Raw genomic sequence first — 18,542 nt, forward strand, 5'->3', positions numbered from 1 at the left:
GTGTGTGTGTGTGTGTGTGTGTGTGTGTGTGTGTGTGTGTGTGTGTGTTCCTGCTGCTAGGTGCCCCAGGAAAACGACGCCTGCAGAGCTTAAAGACCCAACCCCAGGGGCTGGAGAGATGGCTCTGTGGTTAAAAGCTCTTGACTCTTCTTCCAGGGGACCCATGTTCCAATCCCAGCCCCCACATGGCAGCTGACAACTGTCTGTAGCCTCCAGAATCTAACACCCTCACACAGACATAGATACAGGCAAACCACCAATGCACGTTAAAAAAAAAACAAAACAAAACAAAAAAAAAACCTCAGCCAGTCACTCAGCAATTGCATTCGCCCCAAGGCTGCTCAGTCTTCCTGTCCCTTCTGTTTGCTTTCTCCTCCTTCCCTTTGCCTTTCCTTTCTCTCTCGTCCTCTCACCCTTCCAAAGCCCCTGTTTCTGTGCATATGTGGGGTTGCCAGCCCCTTCTCGAACCCTGGGTCACAGATTGCAGACTGAGCCCGTGCCTGCCTGCTGGCTCAAGTGCCCTGGCCCCCACCCCAGCTGGTGTGGCACCGCGTTAGCGTAACTGAGATCTCCCAGCTAACTTAACCTATGGCTGAGCCACAGGACACAGTCACCAGTGTCCCACCTGCATACAGCAGGTGCTAGAATGATGGTCTGTGAGTCCAGGGCCCCACCCTGCGCTTTGTCTTAGATTGCGGCTAATTGCTCATCTCACCCAGCTTCCCAGTGGGAGTTTTAAGCAGCAGCCCTTCCCCCTGAGTATTAAAGTGACTGTACGTGTTAAAGAAGAGGTAATGGTGCCCTCCCTGAGTGATCACTAGCACCACTTCCTGGTGCTGGGGTTGGAATCCAAGGCCTTTGCTTATGCTATGTGAGTGCCCCGCTCCCCAGAGTTATGGAAAGCTCGGCCTTCGGAAGAGTGTGTGTGTGTGTGTGTGTGCGCGCGCGCGTCGATGGAGGACTAGAGAAAGTGTGGGTCCTTGAAGCTGGGCTTGCAGGCAGTTGTGAGCTAAGGATGCGCACGCCTCAGCCTCCATTGTTAACACTTAGGTTTGTTTCCCTCCAAGGCCAGTGGAGACTGGGTAGTCATTTAGTTCAGCTTGTTTTTGCTCTTGTAGAATTATAATTATATATAACTATATAATTATAATCTTTGTACTGAAGATATCTCGATAAACTACGTATTTTTTAAAATAAAATATATATATGTAATATGCGAGGGTGGTGCACGACTCCAATCCTGGTGCTTGGGAGGCAGGCTGGTCTCTGGGAGTTGGAGGCCAGCTTGGGCTACATGGTGAGAGCCCTTGTGTAAATAAATAAACGAAAGTTTTACTGTTGTTGTGGTGGAGGTCGGAGGGCAGCTGTGTGGAACCTGTTGTCTCCTTCCGCCTAGATGGGTACTGGGACCTGGACAAGTCATCAGGCTTGGTGTCAAACGCCGGCACTGCTAACCCGTCTAGGGGAACCCTGTCTTCGGAGGAATTTTTATTGGCCACATTTTCAAGTCAGTAGATGCTCAGGGGCTCTGACCTCATTTTATTACGTGGGTTTCTGGAAGGCTCTTCGAAAGGCTGGATTTCCTCCCGTTTGAGGGTTAGGATCTGGATCGATGGCCTTCACTGGCTGCTGTTTGATGTAAATGCTCGGTGGGCTTAACTCATGGTGTGTTGAGTGGCCGTTTAGGAAGCTGTGGCCTGTTGAGTGTTTGTCAGATGAGTAAAACTTAAGTAAGCTTAGTCTGGCCTTTTCGAGATAGGGTTTCACTAGGTAGCCCAGGCTGGTCCCAGAGTCTCCATATGAAGGCTGGGATGACAGGCATGGGTAATAGTTTGTCACCTCAAGCTGCGGTGGGTGAGAGGGCTGGGTGCGATCATGTCTGGCTTCCCTGAAGAGGGGGGTGGTAGGAGCCCAGGGGCCTGTGTCCCTGGCAGCAGGAATAGTGGAGACGACCGGAGTCTTCCTTCTGCCTGCTGAACACTAGACTGGCCTCATGCTCAAAACCTTCCTGGTCCGACTCCCGGGTGCAGCCCCCCTCCTGGGACAGGCCCAGCATCCCTGTGGCCTTTATTTTGCTTTGGAATGCAACGTGAGTGCAGCCAAAGATGACCTTGACCCCCTGCCTCATCCTCCTGAGAGCTGGGGTTATGGCACACACCTCCATCTCACTGTACAGGGCTTTGGCAGCCTTTGCTGTGGCCATGCTGAGGCTCCTCTGTGCCAGGGCCCTGCCCACATTGCAGCCATGCTGTAGCAATGCTGCTGGTCTCCATGGGAGCCAGGAACGGGAGAGGAAAGTTCAGAGTGAGGTGGCCGTTCCCCAAGGCCTGGCTGGCTTCAGAGACTGTGACTGTATCCAAACAAGACTGTGCGGTTCAAGTTGAGGCCATGCTGCTTATATCCACGACCTGGAACAAGTAAGTTCCTCTCTGAAAAGTGGCCGAGGTTAACAGCGCTCAGTGCTTTGTTATTGTTTGAAATTTTTGTTTTACTTAAAAAAAAAAAAAAGAAAAAGAAAAAAAAAGAAAGAAAAAAGACCTTGCTTATTCCTGTTAGATGTGTGTTTTGCCTTTGTGAATGTATGTGTACCACGGACCTGGTGTCCAGGAGAGCATGTCAGCGCCCCAGGGACTTGAGCTGCAGAGAGTTGTGAGCTGCAGAGAGTTGTGGAAAGGGTGCTAGTTGTTTAACCCTGCTCCCCTCCAACAGCAGCACTTTGACTCACTGAGCCATCTTCCCAGCCCCAGCTGTCCCTCCATTTATTTATTTATTAATTTGGGTATTCGTCCATTCATTCATTTACTTTACATCTTGATCTTAAGTCCTCCCCCCTCCCCCCCAGACCCACCCTCATGTCTGTCTCCTCTCCCAATCCCTCTTCTACTTCTCAGAGAGGGGAGGCCCCACATAGGCACTGACCCATCCTGATACATCTAGTCCTTGCAGCAGGACCCAGGGCATCCTCTCCCGCTGAGGCCAGACAAGGCAGCCCAGCTAGGGGAAGGGAATCAAAGGCAGGCAGCAGAGTCTGAGACAGCCCCGGATCTAGTTGTTAGGGGACCCACATGATGACCAAGCTGCACATCTGCTACATGTGTGTAGGGGCCTAGGGCCAGTCCATGCATACTCTTTGGTTGATGGTTCAGTCTCCATGAGCCCCCATGGACCCAGGTTAGTTTATTCTGTAGGTCTTCCTGTGTGTCCTTGACCCCTCTGGTTCCCTCAGTCCTTCCCCCTACTTTTCCACAAGACTCTCAGACCTTAAACATAAAACTGGATACACTAAGTCTAACAGAAGGGAAAGTAGAGATCAGCCTTGAACTCATTGGCACAGGAGACAACTTCCTAAACAGAACACCAACAGCTCAGGCCCTAAGATCAACAATCAATAAATGGGACCTCATGAAACTAAAAACCTTCTGTAAGGCAAAGGGCACTCACTGTCAGTTACACAAAATGACAGCCTACAGAATGGGAAAAGATCTTCACCAACCCTACAGCCAACAGAGGGCTAATATTTAAAATATATAAAGAACTTAAGAAATTAAACACCAACAAACCAGATAACCCAATTAAAAAAGTGGGGTACAGAGAATTCTCAACAGAGGAATCTCTGATGGCCAAGAAGCACTTAAAGAAATGTTTAACATCCTAAGTCATCAGAGAAATGCAAATCAAAACGACCCGAGATTTCATCTTACACTCATTAGGATGGCTAAGATCAAAACCAGAAGTGACAGCACGTGCTGGCGAGGATGTGGAGAAAGGGGAACCTCCTCCATTGCTGGTGGGAGTGCAAACTTGTACAACCACTTTGGAAATCAATCTGGCTGTTTCTCAGAAAATTGGGAATAGTTCTACTCCAGGTTGGTTTTTTTGAGACTTGGTCTCATTGTATAGCCCTAGCTGGCCTGGAACTCAGAGAGATCCCCCTGCCTCTGCTTCCTGGGTGTTAGAATCACATCTTGTGTCATTAGGGCTGGGTGTTCTGCTTTTTTTTTTTTTTTTTAATTTTTTTTAGGCATGATTTCACTGTGTAGTGATCTTCCTGCCTCAGCCTTCCAGTGCTGGCAGCTGCTCATTGTATGGAGGAAGGAATGCCACTGTGCAGCACCCTTGGACCCTGAATCTTGGCGCCATGATGGGTATACAGAAGTTGGTATTAGCCACCGCGGGGAGGTGGGAGAGAGAGTTGAGCAGGACTGCTGCTGGGGCATGTCCTGTCTCTGTCCTCAGGTCATCAGTCTGGGAGCTCAGAGGCAGCACGCCACAGTGGGGTGGCATGGCAAAACCCAGGACCACGGCCTGTCTGTCCTTCTAGTTTCTCATGGGCAGGAGGGGTTGGCTGGAAGCCACCCATGGCTGCTCGGAGGCTGGAGGATTCATTGGTATGCATGTACAGACCATGTTATAGCTGACTGTTTTGATATCCAGGGGCAAATGGATTTTCATCTTTGTTGTTTTGTTTTGAGGCACAGTCTTGGGTAGCCTAGGCTATCCTTGAACTTGCCATGTAGCCTAAGCTGCTTTGAACCCTTGATCCTCCTGCCTCTGTCGCCCATGTGCTGGGATCACAAGTCGTGCTCCACCACACTTGGCCCTTGCTGGCGCTTTCTAGGTCCCCGCTGTGCCTAGTGCTGGCTGTGGGCTGCATGCTACACCTGTTTTACAACCTGTGGCCAGATGGCCTAGATCACGGGGAATGTAGGCAGTAAGGAAGCAGTTCCCAGAGCCTGGGGCATGGGAAAGGCCTGGGAGAGTTAATTATCAACACAGACAGGACAGACAAAGCTGGTGCTGTGCCATGGCGGAAGCCGGTGAGCTGGGGGAGTGCCGTGAGACAGGAGCAGCACGCTGAGCTTTCTTTTGCAATATTAAGGGCAGAACCTAGAACCCCACAGGAGCCGTGTAAGAACTCTGCCTGAGATACTACCCGAGCTTCTTCTTTATTTAGTTTGAAATTAACTCATTTTAATCTCTCCAGAAGGGCTGGAGAGATGGCTCAGCGGTTAGAACACCGACTGCTCTTCAGGAGGACCCACATGGCAGCTCACAACCCTCTGGAACTCCCAAGATCTGACACCCCCACAGACACACGCAGCCTCAACACCAGTGCACGTGAAATAAGAATAAATTATTAAGAAATAAGTTCAGAAGGGTATGTGCATCCAGTTGACCTCCTGGGTCACTCTGTGCTCCTCTCAGTTGCTCCCACCGCTTCTGCGGTACTTTAGAAAAACACCTTTAATCATTTGCTAAAAATCACGTGTACTTTTGCATCTATATAAGTCTATAGGTGCACACATAATTTTCTTGCTGTGCTGAGATCAGAACTCCTGTCTTCAATATACTGGGCAGGTCCTCTGCCAGGGGTCTGCATTCCCAGGCCCTCAGCAAACCTTTTTTTTTTTTTTTTTTTTTTATAGGGTCTCTATGTAGCCTTGGCTGTCCTAGAACCTGCTGTGTAGACCAGGCTGGCCTCAAATTCACAGAGATCCTCTTGCCTCTGCCTCGTAAGTGCTAGGATTAAAGATGTGTACTACCTGGTCTGGTTCAGCTTTTATTTTTATTTTTAAGTAGGTGTATGTGTGTGTGTGTGTGTGTGTTGGCTTGAAACCTGATCGGGTCCATAAGCCCAGGCTCTGCGGGAATGTGCCCACCCCTCAGCCTCTTGTCCTTAAATGGCTCTGTCTTGTAGCTCATCTCTCAGTTTATTTAAAACATGGCATGGAGTCTTTGTGGTGGTGGCATGGCGGTTCCCTTAGGTGTTAAAGAGTACCCCAGCAGGGCTGTGGATGTTGCTTCCTCCAGGGCGTTCTTGTCTAGTAGTGAGGCCTGAGATTGGATCTGCAGTACAACATGAACAAGGATGACGATTAGAAATCCCAGCGTTTGAAAGGTGGAGGTAGGAGGACCGGAAGCCCAAAGCTGCCCTCAGTTCTGTAGTGAGTCTGAGGCCATCTTAGAATGCGTGACACCCTGCCACAGCCAAAGCAAAAGCAAGGTGTGGGCTTATGTAGGAGGATCGAGGGCTCAGGGCAAGCCTGGGCTACAAAACACACAAACAAAAGAAAATACAATTAGAAACAGAGCCACAGGTCCTGAGAGCACCTGGCGTGGGTGATCAGCCAGGCTCAGGCTCTCTGTCTGCCGCTTCTGCTCAGCAGTAGGTGAGGCAGGGAGAGCAGTGGCTGTTGGGAGGTCACGGGGTACCCCTGGTCTCCGTCTGCTGTGATGAAGGGGTGTGCAAGCACCTGGCTTTTGCAGCTGTGAGCAGTAGGTGGGGACATGGATTTACTCAGCGTCTGGAGAGTGCGCACGTCTAAGCCACAGCCTATGGAGGGTCTGTGCCAGTCCCCCCAGACCACCTGCAGGTTTCTTCATTCAGACACTTCCTTCTTCTCCTGCCTCTCTCCCTCCCCTCCCATTCTTGTCCACTGCAGCACCTTTTCTGCCTAGCCACCAAGATGTGTTCTTTTTTTTTTTTTTTAATTGGTGTGTGTATGTGTGTGTGTGTTTACATTTATTTAGTTATTTTGTGTGTAGGGCTTGTGCATAATCCCAGTGCATGTGCAGAGGTCAGAGGACAACCTACAGGAGTCAGTTTCTTCTATAAGGAAGTCCAGAGGACTGAACTCAGGTCGTCAGGCTCGGCGACAGGTTCCTTTACCCACTGAGCCGCCCACTGGCTCCAGGCCCAGGGTGATCTTTTCAAAATTAAACCAAGAGGCTGGCAAGATGGCTCAGTGGGTAGAGGCACCGGCTGCTCTTGCAGAGGACCTGGGTTCACGTCCCAGCACCCACATGGCAGCTCCTGACTGACCGTAACCCCAGTTCCAGGAGACCCGTGCCCTCTGACCTCTGTGAGCGCTGCATGTATGTAGCACACGTGCGCCTACACAAACGCAGACAAAACATAAAAGTAAGTGTAAAGAGAAATTTAGAATGGAAAGAAGGCCCCTCCCGTCTGCCGCTGCAGCTCCAGGGAGCTCTACTGCGGGTGGATTAAGACCTGCCTTGGTGATGAGACCCCGACATTTCCACCTCGGTTCCTCGTTTGCCTCTTCCTGGGGACGTGTTTGGTACTGGGACCGTGAAGGAAAAAGTCAAAGTCAAGGATCTCGTTCTGGTGTTTGGTACTTTCAGGACTGAAATATGCCTTTTTTTTTTTTTTTTTTACAAAGACAGGGTCTTACTTAAGCTCAGACTGGCCCTGAACATGCTCTCTTCTGCGGGTCTGCTGCCAGTGGGTGGGTCCTTACGATAACGAATATGGCTGGCAAAACGACAAAACAAAACATTTAGTCTCCTAGCCAACACCTACGTAATGTTAAAAACACAAACACAAGTGAAGTGTGTCCAAGTCTGTCACTGGCCTAGAACTTGACAAGTAAGTTGATCTGGAAGCCCCAGGAACCTGCCTGTCTCAGCTGCTTCAATCTCGGGATGAGGAGCATGCTGTCACGCTTGGCTGTTTGTCTTTTAAAGGAAGGAAGGGTTTATTCGGGGACACAGTCTATAGGTTACTAAGGAATAACAACCTGATTTCTTGGGATGTGGAACCTTTTGTCAAAACAAAGCAGAAAAGTCCCAAACTTGAAGGAACAATTAAGGTTCTTTTGTTTTCGCCTCTCATTGGATATACGGCACACAGTATCTTCTAGTGACTCACCCGCCTTTATTCTGTTACTTGTTCGTGCGAGTGACGTAAGTGTGGAGATTAGAGAACAACCCTTAGGGAGAAGTTCGCTGCGGGTTCCGGGAATTGAACCCAGGCTGTCAGGCTTGTGGAGCAAAAGCTTTTAGCCACTTCTCCAGCCCTTCAACACATACGAAGGATTACTGGGGACTGAGAATTATCAGAAATGTTGTACCTGCGGTCTGCCGCCTGTGAGTTGAATTCCTCCCTCCATCTCCCCCTCCCCTTCCCTAGCTTCCTAACATTCAGTCGCAAGGCTTCAGCCAGTGTTTCCTCGTGGCCAGTGTAGTGTCTACCTGTGTGGCTTCTGGCCTTAGAACAAGTTAATGGGCCGCAGCGGTTACTGGCTGCAGCACCTGTCTGTATCCCCGCATGCTCCACCCAGCTGAGTTTACTGGAATAAGGGTGCTATTTTTAAGAAAGAGCATTGTGTTTCATCATGGAAATTTTGAGTGTCTGAGCAGGCAGCTCGCCGGCTGGCTCCGCTTCGGGGTCCTGCTACACATGGACCCCATGGACTTAGTTCTTGTACCCCAGCATCCTACCCAGACTGGACCTGCAGGAGGAAAGGGAAAAGGAGGGTCCACAGCGGACCAGTCATTATGTGAGTCGTAGCAGCTATATCTGGCTGGTTTCGCTTTGCTTGATGATATTGCAGGGACTGGCAATCTGGGAACATCCTCCTCCTGGCCCGTGCATGCAGGAGCATGGAGTAAACATTGAGACTGCGTGTGTGTGTGTGTGTGTGTGCGTGTGCGCACGCGCGCGCTCGCTCGCTTCACTACAGCCAGAGGGGGCTTGTGCTTGTCATGTCCCCTGTTGACAAGCTGTCCTGAAAGAGGTTCTCTCAGTGGCTTTACTGTACCGGTGGTAGAGGCCCCTATATTCCCTTGGCTTGTGTGAGGTGATCTGGAGCCAGGATCTAGGTGCTGGATGGTTGGTGCCATGACCAGTGCTTTCCAGAGAGCTGGGCTGGGTGTGGCACTCAGGTCCCTGCTCCTACAGCTGGCTGTTGGCCCATCTCCAGGTTCTCTAGGCACACAGACATGGCCTTTTTGCTGTGCGCCTTTAACGTGTACTAAAAAGAGAATGGTGGGGGTGGAGAGGAGATCTCCCACTATCCTTTATGTAATAGCTGTGCTGAGCATGGGAGCCACTCAGGTTAGGTCGGATCTGGCTGTTGTTCATATCATGGCTTATGGGCATCGTTCTTCACCCCCTGCTCTTGTCAATGTACAAAATCCCAAATAATTCTTACTGAGGTATGTAAAGCTTCTTGGCGTAAATGTGTGTATATACACATATATATTATTTTTAGAGGGATGCTTCTTTTGAAATAATTTTGGGTGTCAGAGTTGCATTAGTTACACTTCTCGATGGTGTGAATAAATAACCTAACAGCAGCAGCTTAGGGAGGAAGGATTTACAGTCCATCCTGGTGAGTGAGGTGGCTGGCCACACCATGTCTGAGGTCAGGAAGCAGAGACCAGCAAATGCTGCTACTCAGCTGGATCTCTCCTCTTTGTTCAGTCTGGGAGCCCGTGATGCCGTCCACATGCCCCTGGTGCCGTCCACAGTTAGGGTGGTCCTTCCTAACCATGTTCACCCAATCCAGTAACTCCCTCACAGACAAGCCCAAGGGCTCTGGGTTCGGGATGAATCTTTTCAAGTGATCACAGGGACACAGCACCTTTTCCTTGGGCCACACTGCATCTTAGGTCAGTGAAAGTTGGTTGTTAGCCCAGATTGAATGGCTGTGGCCCTGCCCTGGCCAGGACCCCTTAGAGAAAAGCATTATGAGGAGAGTGGACAGGTGTGGGTGTGGCCTGGATGTGTGGGCGTGGCATTGATGGTGTAGGTTCCGCCTTGATGAGGATTTCTGGCACTTGTAGGCAGGGCCTTGATGGTGTGGGCGTAGTCTTGGTGATGTGGGTGTGACTCAGATGTGGGTATGGCTTTGATAACAGGGGTGTGGCCTTGATCTGATGTGGGTGTGACCTCATCTTGTGGTGCATCTTTCCCACAGGTGCTGTGAGTGGCTGAGATGTTGTGGTGGAGGGGAACCCAGGCCCCGTACTGTCTGGTTGGGACACCCCGAGAAGAGGGACCAGCGGTACCCTCGAAATGTCATCAACAACCAGAAGTACAATTTCTTCACGTTTCTTCCCGGGGTACGTGCAGCTATGTTTCTCTCTTTTCCGCCATGAGGTTATGCCATGGTTCCTGTCCTAGCAGACTGGACTCCCTGGGGTTAGAGCTTATGAACGTCCTCTCTGTGCTGTCTTCAGCACTGACCCTTGATGATCCCCAGCTCCCATCTTCAACACCATGGCATGTAGAAAACCTCATGTTAATTGGGCATTTTGGAGACAGCATTATAGTCAACATGCCAAACAGACTGTCTGTGCTTAACTTGTCCTGTGCCACTGCAGTCTGGTGCCACTGAGATCTATCTATCTATAAGTAAATGTTTCAGGAGAGCTGGGGAGATGGCTCATTCGGAACAGTGCTTGGTACAAACGTAGGGCCTGAGTTAGGATCCCTAGCACCCCTGAAAACCTGGGCATGGTGACACACAGCCCTAATCCCAGCATTCAGGGAGCAGAGACAGGAGATCCCAGGCCTCACTGCGCAGCTTGTCCAGCCAGTGAGCTACAAGGTCAGCGAGAAAGCCTTCTTTAAAAAAAGGAGCACGATTGAAGAAGCCACCGACGCTGGCCACTGGTCTCCACGCACAGTTCCACACACATGTACATGTACACAGCAACATGTAAGCACATGCCCACGTGAGCCCTAACACTCCCCCTTGATCATGCGTAAACCGGAAGCCATGCACGTACTCACTGCCGTTGAGGAGCGTCCACAGTTGCTTTGGGGCCCCAGTTCAGGGAGGAGGAGATGTGACGGTGATGGGCACTGAGCGAGGGCAGAGGTGCGAACAAATACATCTCGGTCAATTCAAGGCCAGTGCGAAGGGACTTTCTCTTTCTTTCTCAGTCATAGTCATAGACGGTGTAGCCCTGGCTGACCTGAAACTCTCTCTGTAGACCAGGCTGCCCTCAAACTCACAGAGCTCTGCCTGCCTCTATCTCCCAAGCGCCGGCATTAAGTGTGCACTGCGGACCACCACACCTGGCCATGCATTAAAAAAAAAAAAAAGATTTCATGTATATGAGTACTCTATCTGCATGTACCTGTGTGCCAGAAGAGGGGCACCAGATCACATCATAGATGGGTGCTGGGAATTGAACTCAGGACCTCTAGGCAAGCAGCCATTGCTCTTAACCCCTGAGCCATCTCTCCATCCCCCCATGCATTATTTTTAATTAGCATATATTATACATACTGTATAATGTATTTTGATCATCTTCACTGCCTTGCCCTCCCTCTTGTCCTTCCTTCGTTCCCACTGAGTCTTCTTCTTCCCAAATAGAATCCCTTCTATTTCCAGGCCTCTTTTTCTTTTCTTTTCTTTTCTTTTTTTTTTTTTTTTTTTTTTTTTGATGACCCACTGACTTCATTAGGTTTATTTACCTTACTGGTAGCTGTACCACTGAAGAACCCTCTCCTACTCCCCAGCAACTGCTAGTTGCCAGTAGCTCTTCAGAGAGGGTTTGTGGCCCAGTGAGCCCATCCCCAGCCCTGATGGGATGCTAACAGGTCCTGTCTCCATCGCCTTCCATTATGCTGTTAAAATTCTGTTGTGGGGCTGAGAGATGGCTCAGCCCTTAAGACCACTTGTTGCTCATGCAGAGGACCTGGGTTCAAGTCCCAGCACCCACTTAGCTGCTCACAAACATGCATAACTCCAGTTCCAGGAGATCTAGCGCCCTCTTGTGGCTTTGTTGGGCACCAAGCCCTCACGTAGGGCACAGATCTACCTGGAGGCAAAACTCGTATAAAATAAAATGAGTATTTCTATTATGGGCCGGGTGTGGCGGAGCACACCTTTAATTCTAACCCTTTGAGGCAGAGGCAGGACATCTCTGTGAGTCAGAAGCCAGCCTGGTCTACACAGTGAGTTCCAGGACAGCCAAGGCTACACAGAGAGAGCCTGTACCTAGAAACAACACTAAAAGAGAAGTAAGGTCTGGATCAGGGAGATGGCTCAGTGGTCAGGGCATTTACTCCCATGCCTGGTGACCTTAGTTCCATCCCAGAGACCCATGTGGTAGAAGGAGAGAACCAATTCCTGTACTTTGTCCCATGGGACAAGTGTTCCTGCAAACACACACAGATAAAAAACAAAACACAAAATCCACCTCAGAATCTGACTGACATAACAACATGGAGAGTGTGATTCTCCCCATTAGCTGCTCTTGCATTCACGGTTTGCTTTTTGAGACAGAATTTCACATACTCCAGGCTAGTCTTGAACTTCCTGGGTAGCCATGGATGACCGTCAACTTCTAATCCTTCTTCCTCCATCACCTAGCACTGACGTCATAGGCATGCACTACCACGCAGGTTCACATCATGCTGGGATTGGAACCCAGGATGTCATGCGTGCTGGAGGTGGGGTGGGGGTCGGGGAGGACATGGATGAGGACTGGGATGAGGTCGGTGTCGATTATGACGATGACGACGACACAAGGAAAATGAAGATGACGATGGACACTCTACCCACTGTGGCCACGCCCCCAGCCCCTGCAGCTCTGATTTCTGTTGCCCACATCGGCCTTCTTAGACCACACGGAATTGTTTAAGCCTTGTGTGGAGCAGGCTGTCACCCTTCCTCTGGGCCCATCTAGCTCTGTCATCCCCAGAAGATGCTGATGTCCCCCGTTCTCCACTCCAGGTGCTGTTCAGCCAGTTCAGATACTTCTTCAACTTCTACTTCCTCCTTCTTGCCTGCTCCCAGTTCGTCCCGGAGATGAGACTCGGCGCCCTCTACACCTACTGGGTTCCCCTGGTGAGTGGTCAGCCCCAGGTTTTCGGACAGGAAGTTCTTTCTTTCTGTCCCCTGGGCACCCGGGCCTGAACAGTGGCCTTTTAAGCGACATGGTACTTTCTTTCTCTCTCATATTTATTTTTGTTTTATGTACGTTGGTGTTTGACTACACGTAGGTCTGTGTGAGGATGTCAGATCCCCTGGAACAGTAATTATAGACAGTTGTGAGCTGCCATGTGGGTGCTGGGAATTGAACCCCGGTCCTCTGGAAGAGCAGTCAGTCCTCTTAACACCTGAGCCATCTCTCCAGACCCCGGACATGTTGCTCTTAAGCCAATACACTGGGCAGTCCACTCTTAGCATTCCTGCTGCAGTTCAGGTGCCATCAGGATCACACCACGAGCCCAGTCAGGTCAGCTGCCAGCTCTGTCACCCCCTCCTTCAGCAGGGCCTTCCTGACCTTGCCTTCTGTGGCATGAGGTTCTAGATTTGAGTTACAAGGGGAAGACAAGCTCTTGGTCCTCACCGATGCCAGGTTGCTTTGTCTCACTTTGTCCCAAGGATCAGGAGAACACAGCTGGCCTCGGCAGGGCTAACCTCCGTCCCTTCTCTCCGCAGGGCTTCGTGCTGGCTGTCACCATCATCCGAGAGGCGGTGGAGGAGATCCGATGCTACGTGCGTGACAAGGAGGTCAACTCCCAGGTCTATAGCCGGCTCACATCTCGAGGTCAGCCTATACCTTAGGCAGTGCCTATAACTTAGTCGCTTGCTGCAGACGGTGAGGGGAGCAGAGTTGTGGGTCCAGCCTTGGGACAGCTGCTCAGACACCAGGGGACGAGCTCGGGTCACCGCCACTGTGTTCTGGGAGTTAGCCCTGTCAGTTAACCTGGGCTTTATCTGGCTTGTCCGCTCACCTTTCCTTCCCTTTGCCGGCCGAGAGGGAGGGAAGGTGCCTCCTGTTCACGTGGTCCTTGAACAGCTTTATTTTGTTTTTGGAGTTATTTATCGTGTATGTGTGTGTTGGTATATGGGACAGAGTTTGAGTGTCTTATGGCTGGCATATGGAGGTCAGAGGCCAGCTTGCAGGATTCATTGCTTCTACCATGTGGGTTCCTGGGCTCAATCTCACGTTGGTGACATCAAGTCTCTGGTGAGCCATCTTGCCGGTCCTGGAACAGCTTTTAAAAATCTCTTTTCGGAGCGGGGAGAAAAGGCAAGTCAGTGAAGTGCTTCCTTGTAAACAGGAGGGCCTGAGTTTGACAGCGCAAGCTTAGGCTCCCAGCACTGGGAAGGGGGATAGGGGGTCTCGGGCTTCCGTGTTGCCTGTCCTGGCTGAGTAGATGAGATCCAGGCCCGGGAGAGGCTGTCTCAAAATACAAGGTGGGGTCTGGAGAGATGTCTTAAGCACTTACAAAACGCTCACTGCTTTTACCCAGGTTCTGTGTGGCATCTCGCAAAGGCCTGCCACTTCAGCTCCAGGGGACCTGATGCCCTCTCCTGGCCTCCATGGGCACTGTGCGAACAGCACACACATGTGCATGCAGGCAAACATACACATGCAAATAAATAAACACAGACAGCTCCTGAGGAGCAGCACTCAGCACTGTTCTCTGGACTCTAGACACACACACACACACACACACACACACACACACGAACGAACACTCACAAAAATTAATAAGAGCCAACTTTCAAAGGTAGCGTTCAGCTGAAACTGTGTGTAGTCGAGCATTGCAGCCTAAGCGTCTTACAGAGGCAGCAGCTTTATAAAACCGTGTACCTGTGGAGACATCCTTGCAGGCTTCAAAAACCCTGGATCTGGGAGCGTTGTCACGATGTAGTCTTAACCCAAAGAGAAGTCACTAGCTACCCTCTCGTTCGTCCCTGACTCGTGGCAGGATACGTTTCAGATGGGGGAACTTTGATTTATTACATATTTAAATTTTCGTTTAACTTAAAATTTGATGTGTGTGTGTTTGGGGGTGCTTGGTCCCCACATGTATGTCCGTGCACCGCTCTTCACCTCCAAGCCTGTGGCCTGTATGTAGGAGCTGGGGATTGAATCTGTGTCTCTACAAGAGCAGCCAGCACTCTTAACCTCTGAGCCACCTCTCCAGTCCCAACTTTATTATGTTTACAAAAACATATTCTGTGTGTGTGTGTGTGTGTGTGTGTGTGTGTGTGTTTGGGGGAGGGGGAGATTCAAGGAGAAGTTGCAGGGGTCGGCACTGCTCTTCACCACGCTGGTTCCAGGATGGAAGTTTTCGGGTTTGGTAGCGGGCATCTTTACCCACTGAGCCGGTTCACCCATCCTGAAATGATAGAACTTCAAATCCCCCCACATCCACCCTTGGAGAAGCCCAGCCTTGATCCCAGCTCCTGGCTCCGACCAGGTTCGGGTGTGCACTGGCGCGAGAGGACGTTGGTGAAGTTGGGTAACCTCACAGGCGGCAGGAGTGTTCTAAGCACCCCGAGATCGCCAACCCCACTCAGCGAAGGCCATTCTTTTAGCAGAGACCCAGCATCAAAGGGTCCTGTTTTTGGGAGATTGGGAATTGTGAGAGGGACAAGCTGGACGCCCGAGAGCCCGTGAGATGCTCAGCGTTGTGGGCTCGGCAGGCAGCCCCGTCCCTGGGGTCAGAGTCCTCAAGAGAATTCCCTCCTGGGAAACACATGGGGGCGATGAGCTTAAGAACTGTTCTATTTTGTCTCAAGACGTCTTCGAGGTTGGTGGTCTGAGAAGCTCACCTCCCCGGAACGAGGAGAGATTTGCGTTAGGCTGGGACCGCCTTGGTGTGGCACAGCTACTGTATTTCGGACAAAGGTCTTGATAGGGGCGGGGGCCGTGGGGCTTTCCACGTGGCCGGTCAGAAGAGCCCTCTGCAGGGTGCTCTCTGGGGTTGTGTATGTTAAATCCCCTCTTAATAACATTCTTCCCACAATGTTAAGACCCTTGGCAACCAACAAAAGCCGCACCCGAGATGAACGGTGGCTCTCTTGAGAAGGCGAGCAGGGCGAGCGAAGCGGCCTCTGGGCTTCATTCAGCCAGCCAGCGCCAGCCCCCGCCCTCCTGCGCCTCTTTTCCTATTTCAACTCGCTGGCGGTGAATGATTGATTCTTCAGCCCTCCCCTGTGCGCCCTGTTTCCAGCTCTTGCCTCGATTCTGCTCGGCTGTTGAAAAGACGCTGAGGAGAACTGGCAGATGGCTCCAGCATGAAAATGCGTCTTTTGTCGGCCCCCGCCACCAGTGCCACCCCAGTGTACCAGCAGAAGAAAAACACGCAGCTTTGAAGGCTGGCCCAGGCCCTGGCTCTGCACTTTGTGGTGGAAGTCCAACAAAAGCCCCAGGAAACTGTCACCCCGGAAAGGGGTCCCAGGCAGCTGACAGACGCTGGAGGGGAGAGACAGGAAGCCTGCCCTCCCCAGTGTTGAGCTAATGTTTCCTCCGGGGACTCGCTGAAGTGGGGGGCGTAGATGCACCCGGGTCTGTTCTTTTCACTGCAGGATTTCTGTGTGTATGTGTGCGCGCTCGCGAGTTCGCAGTCGCGTTCAGCAGCGGGGCTCAGAGGAAAGGGTCGATGACTCTGTTCTCTTCTCCATCGTGTGCATTCTGGGGATCACAGGTAGTCCAGTCTTGACCGCAGAGAGCCCCTTTACCCGCCGGGTCACCTCAGCGGCTCCTCAGCACAGTAAAGCTTAGTGAGTAGATGGTGTTACTTACTTACAAGAGCCTGGGTGACTCCCCCCCCCCCCCCCCGACAGTTGTATCACCACAGCCTCCCACCCCGCTGTGGATGATACCCTCACGAAAGCTGCATCATGGGATCCCCACAGTAAGTCTTTTTTGTTTGTTTTTTTTTTTTTTTGTTTTTTGAGACAGGGTTTCTCTGTGCAGCCTTGGATGTCCTGGGCTTGCTTTGTAGACCAGGCTGGCTTTGAACTTACAGTGATCCTCCTGCCTCTGCTTCTCTGAGTGCTGGGATTAAAGGCGTGTGCCACCACACTCAGCTCCCATAGTAAATCTTTTTTTTTTTTTTGTTTGTTTGTTTGCTTGCTTTTTTTGAGGTGGGATTTCTTTCTGTATCTCTGGCTGTCCCGGAACTCTCTGAAGGTGTGTGCCACCATGCCCAGTGTACTGACTAGAATTTTGACCGGTAGATTCCAGGGCATGGTACTTACCCACATTGGCTCTCATTTCCTGGTCAGTTTTATGCAACTATTAAAGTTTTTAAAAAGTGCTTTGAAGTTTTTTTTTTTTTATTACTATGTATTAATTACACGTGATGGGGTTTATTACATTTCCATAGTTATATATGATATATTTTGTTCTAATTCTATTTTCTTTCTGTCCTCTTTCATCCTTGTTGATCCTTTCTGTCTGTCTGTCTTTATTTTACTGATGAGTCTCATTAGGTTGCTTTCGGGAGCACATGCTGCCTCACCAGCATCTGTCTGTACCAGTGGGAAAAAGTTCCCTGTAACCATTAACCGCCAACACATTCTCAAGGTATAGATGCCAATTTAAAAAGATTTCCTTCCTCACAGTGATGGTTTAGCATTGTTTGCAAGCAGATATGTCAAACACCTTGGTCATATGGATTTCCTGTTGCTCTTTTCTGTCTCCCTCTCCCCACCCCCTGAAAATCCCCTTCTTCCCAAATCACCACCTTTCTACTTCCACGTCACATGTCTCGGTGTGTGTCTGTAACTATATATGAAATCTTCAGCTACACAGGCATGCACAGGCAGCATTGGTCTGAGTTTGGGCCAATCTAATCCCAATCCTCTAGTTCCAGCCACTTTCCTGCAGGTGACATGACTGAGTTCTTTGCGCTGTTGCGCTGTTTCCTTTCTCTGCTCATCTGCTGGTGGACACCGAGGCTTGCTCCGCCTGGCTTTGCGAACAGTGCTGCAGTAAATGGATGTGCGGGTGCCTCTGGGGTACCCCAACTTAGACTCCTTCATCCATACCAGCACTGGTACCCAGGTTCACAGGGCAGGCCTGATTTTATTGTTTTTGAAGAAACATGAAAGTTTTAATGCTTTATTTTAAATGGCAAAATTTTCTACCAAAAAAAAAAAAAAAAAATGCCAGGAACTTTAGGAAGCCCTTGGTCTAGATATATCAAATATTGTTTTTGAGACCAAGAGCTGAAGCCTGATGACCTGAGTTGGATCCTGGAACCCACATAAAGTCAGAAGGAGAGAACTGACTCCACAGAGTTGTCCTCTGACCTCCACACATCAGCTGCGACACATGAGAAAGACCAAAATAATTGAAGTGTTTCATTTTAATAACAAAATTAGCGATCACTGCGGATACAGTGCATTCTTTTCTCTTCTAAAAGAACATTGACATCTCCGTCCTGTGCTGTGTGCATTACAGAGTTTCGTGGAAATGGTCACTCTGCTGAGGAATACAGGCATATGGACAATACAGGAGTTGAAAAAAGTAACGATTCTACTGTGTGGTAGCTGTCCTAAAGGGTCTCGTGTGTGTGTGTGTGTGTGTGTGTGTGTGTGTGTGTGAGAGAGAGAGAGAGAGAGAGAGAGAATGTGTGTCCGTGAATGTATGTGCATATGTGAATGTGTGTGTTTATATGTGTGCATGTCTGTCTGTGCAGAGGCTGGGTGCTGATTTCAGTTGTCGTCTTCAGTCGCTCTCTGCCTTAGCGTTTGAGATGGGCTCTCTCACTGAACCTGGGACCTGCTGATCGGGCTAGACTGGCTGGCGAGCAAGCCTCGGGATCCTTCTGTCCTTCTGTCTCTGCCTTCCAGCACTGGGATTACAGACACATGCCACAGCCCCCAACTTTTTCTATGGGTTATGGGAATCCAAAGTCACATGCTTATGCTTGTAATAACTAGCCATCTCTCTGTTTCCTTTTTTTTTTTTTTTTTTGAATCAGGGTCTTACATAGTTCTCGTGGGCCTCACAGTCTCAAAAGTTTT

General features: G+C 50.3%; 1 protein-coding gene across 1 annotated transcript in view; it reads left to right on the forward strand.

Moving 5' to 3' along the window:
* The window catches only part of Atp9a (ATPase phospholipid transporting 9A (putative)), a gene marked incomplete at its 5' end in the record, with an annotated part of 101,486 nt that overhangs the window by 12,187 nt on the left and 70,757 nt on the right, over positions 1-18,542 (forward strand). Inside the window, 3 exon segments of the mRNA XM_055595962.1 lie at positions 9,726-9,870; positions 12,498-12,611; positions 13,209-13,317. Coding sequence (XP_055451937.1) covers positions 9,726-9,870; positions 12,498-12,611; positions 13,209-13,317 — 368 coding nt within the window.

Source organism: Psammomys obesus, unplaced genomic scaffold, assembly GCF_907164565.1.
Source record: "Psammomys obesus unplaced genomic scaffold, mPsaObe1.curated_primary_1811, whole genome shotgun sequence".
In the NCBI taxonomy this organism is placed as follows: Eukaryota; Metazoa; Chordata; class Mammalia; order Rodentia; family Muridae; genus Psammomys; species Psammomys obesus.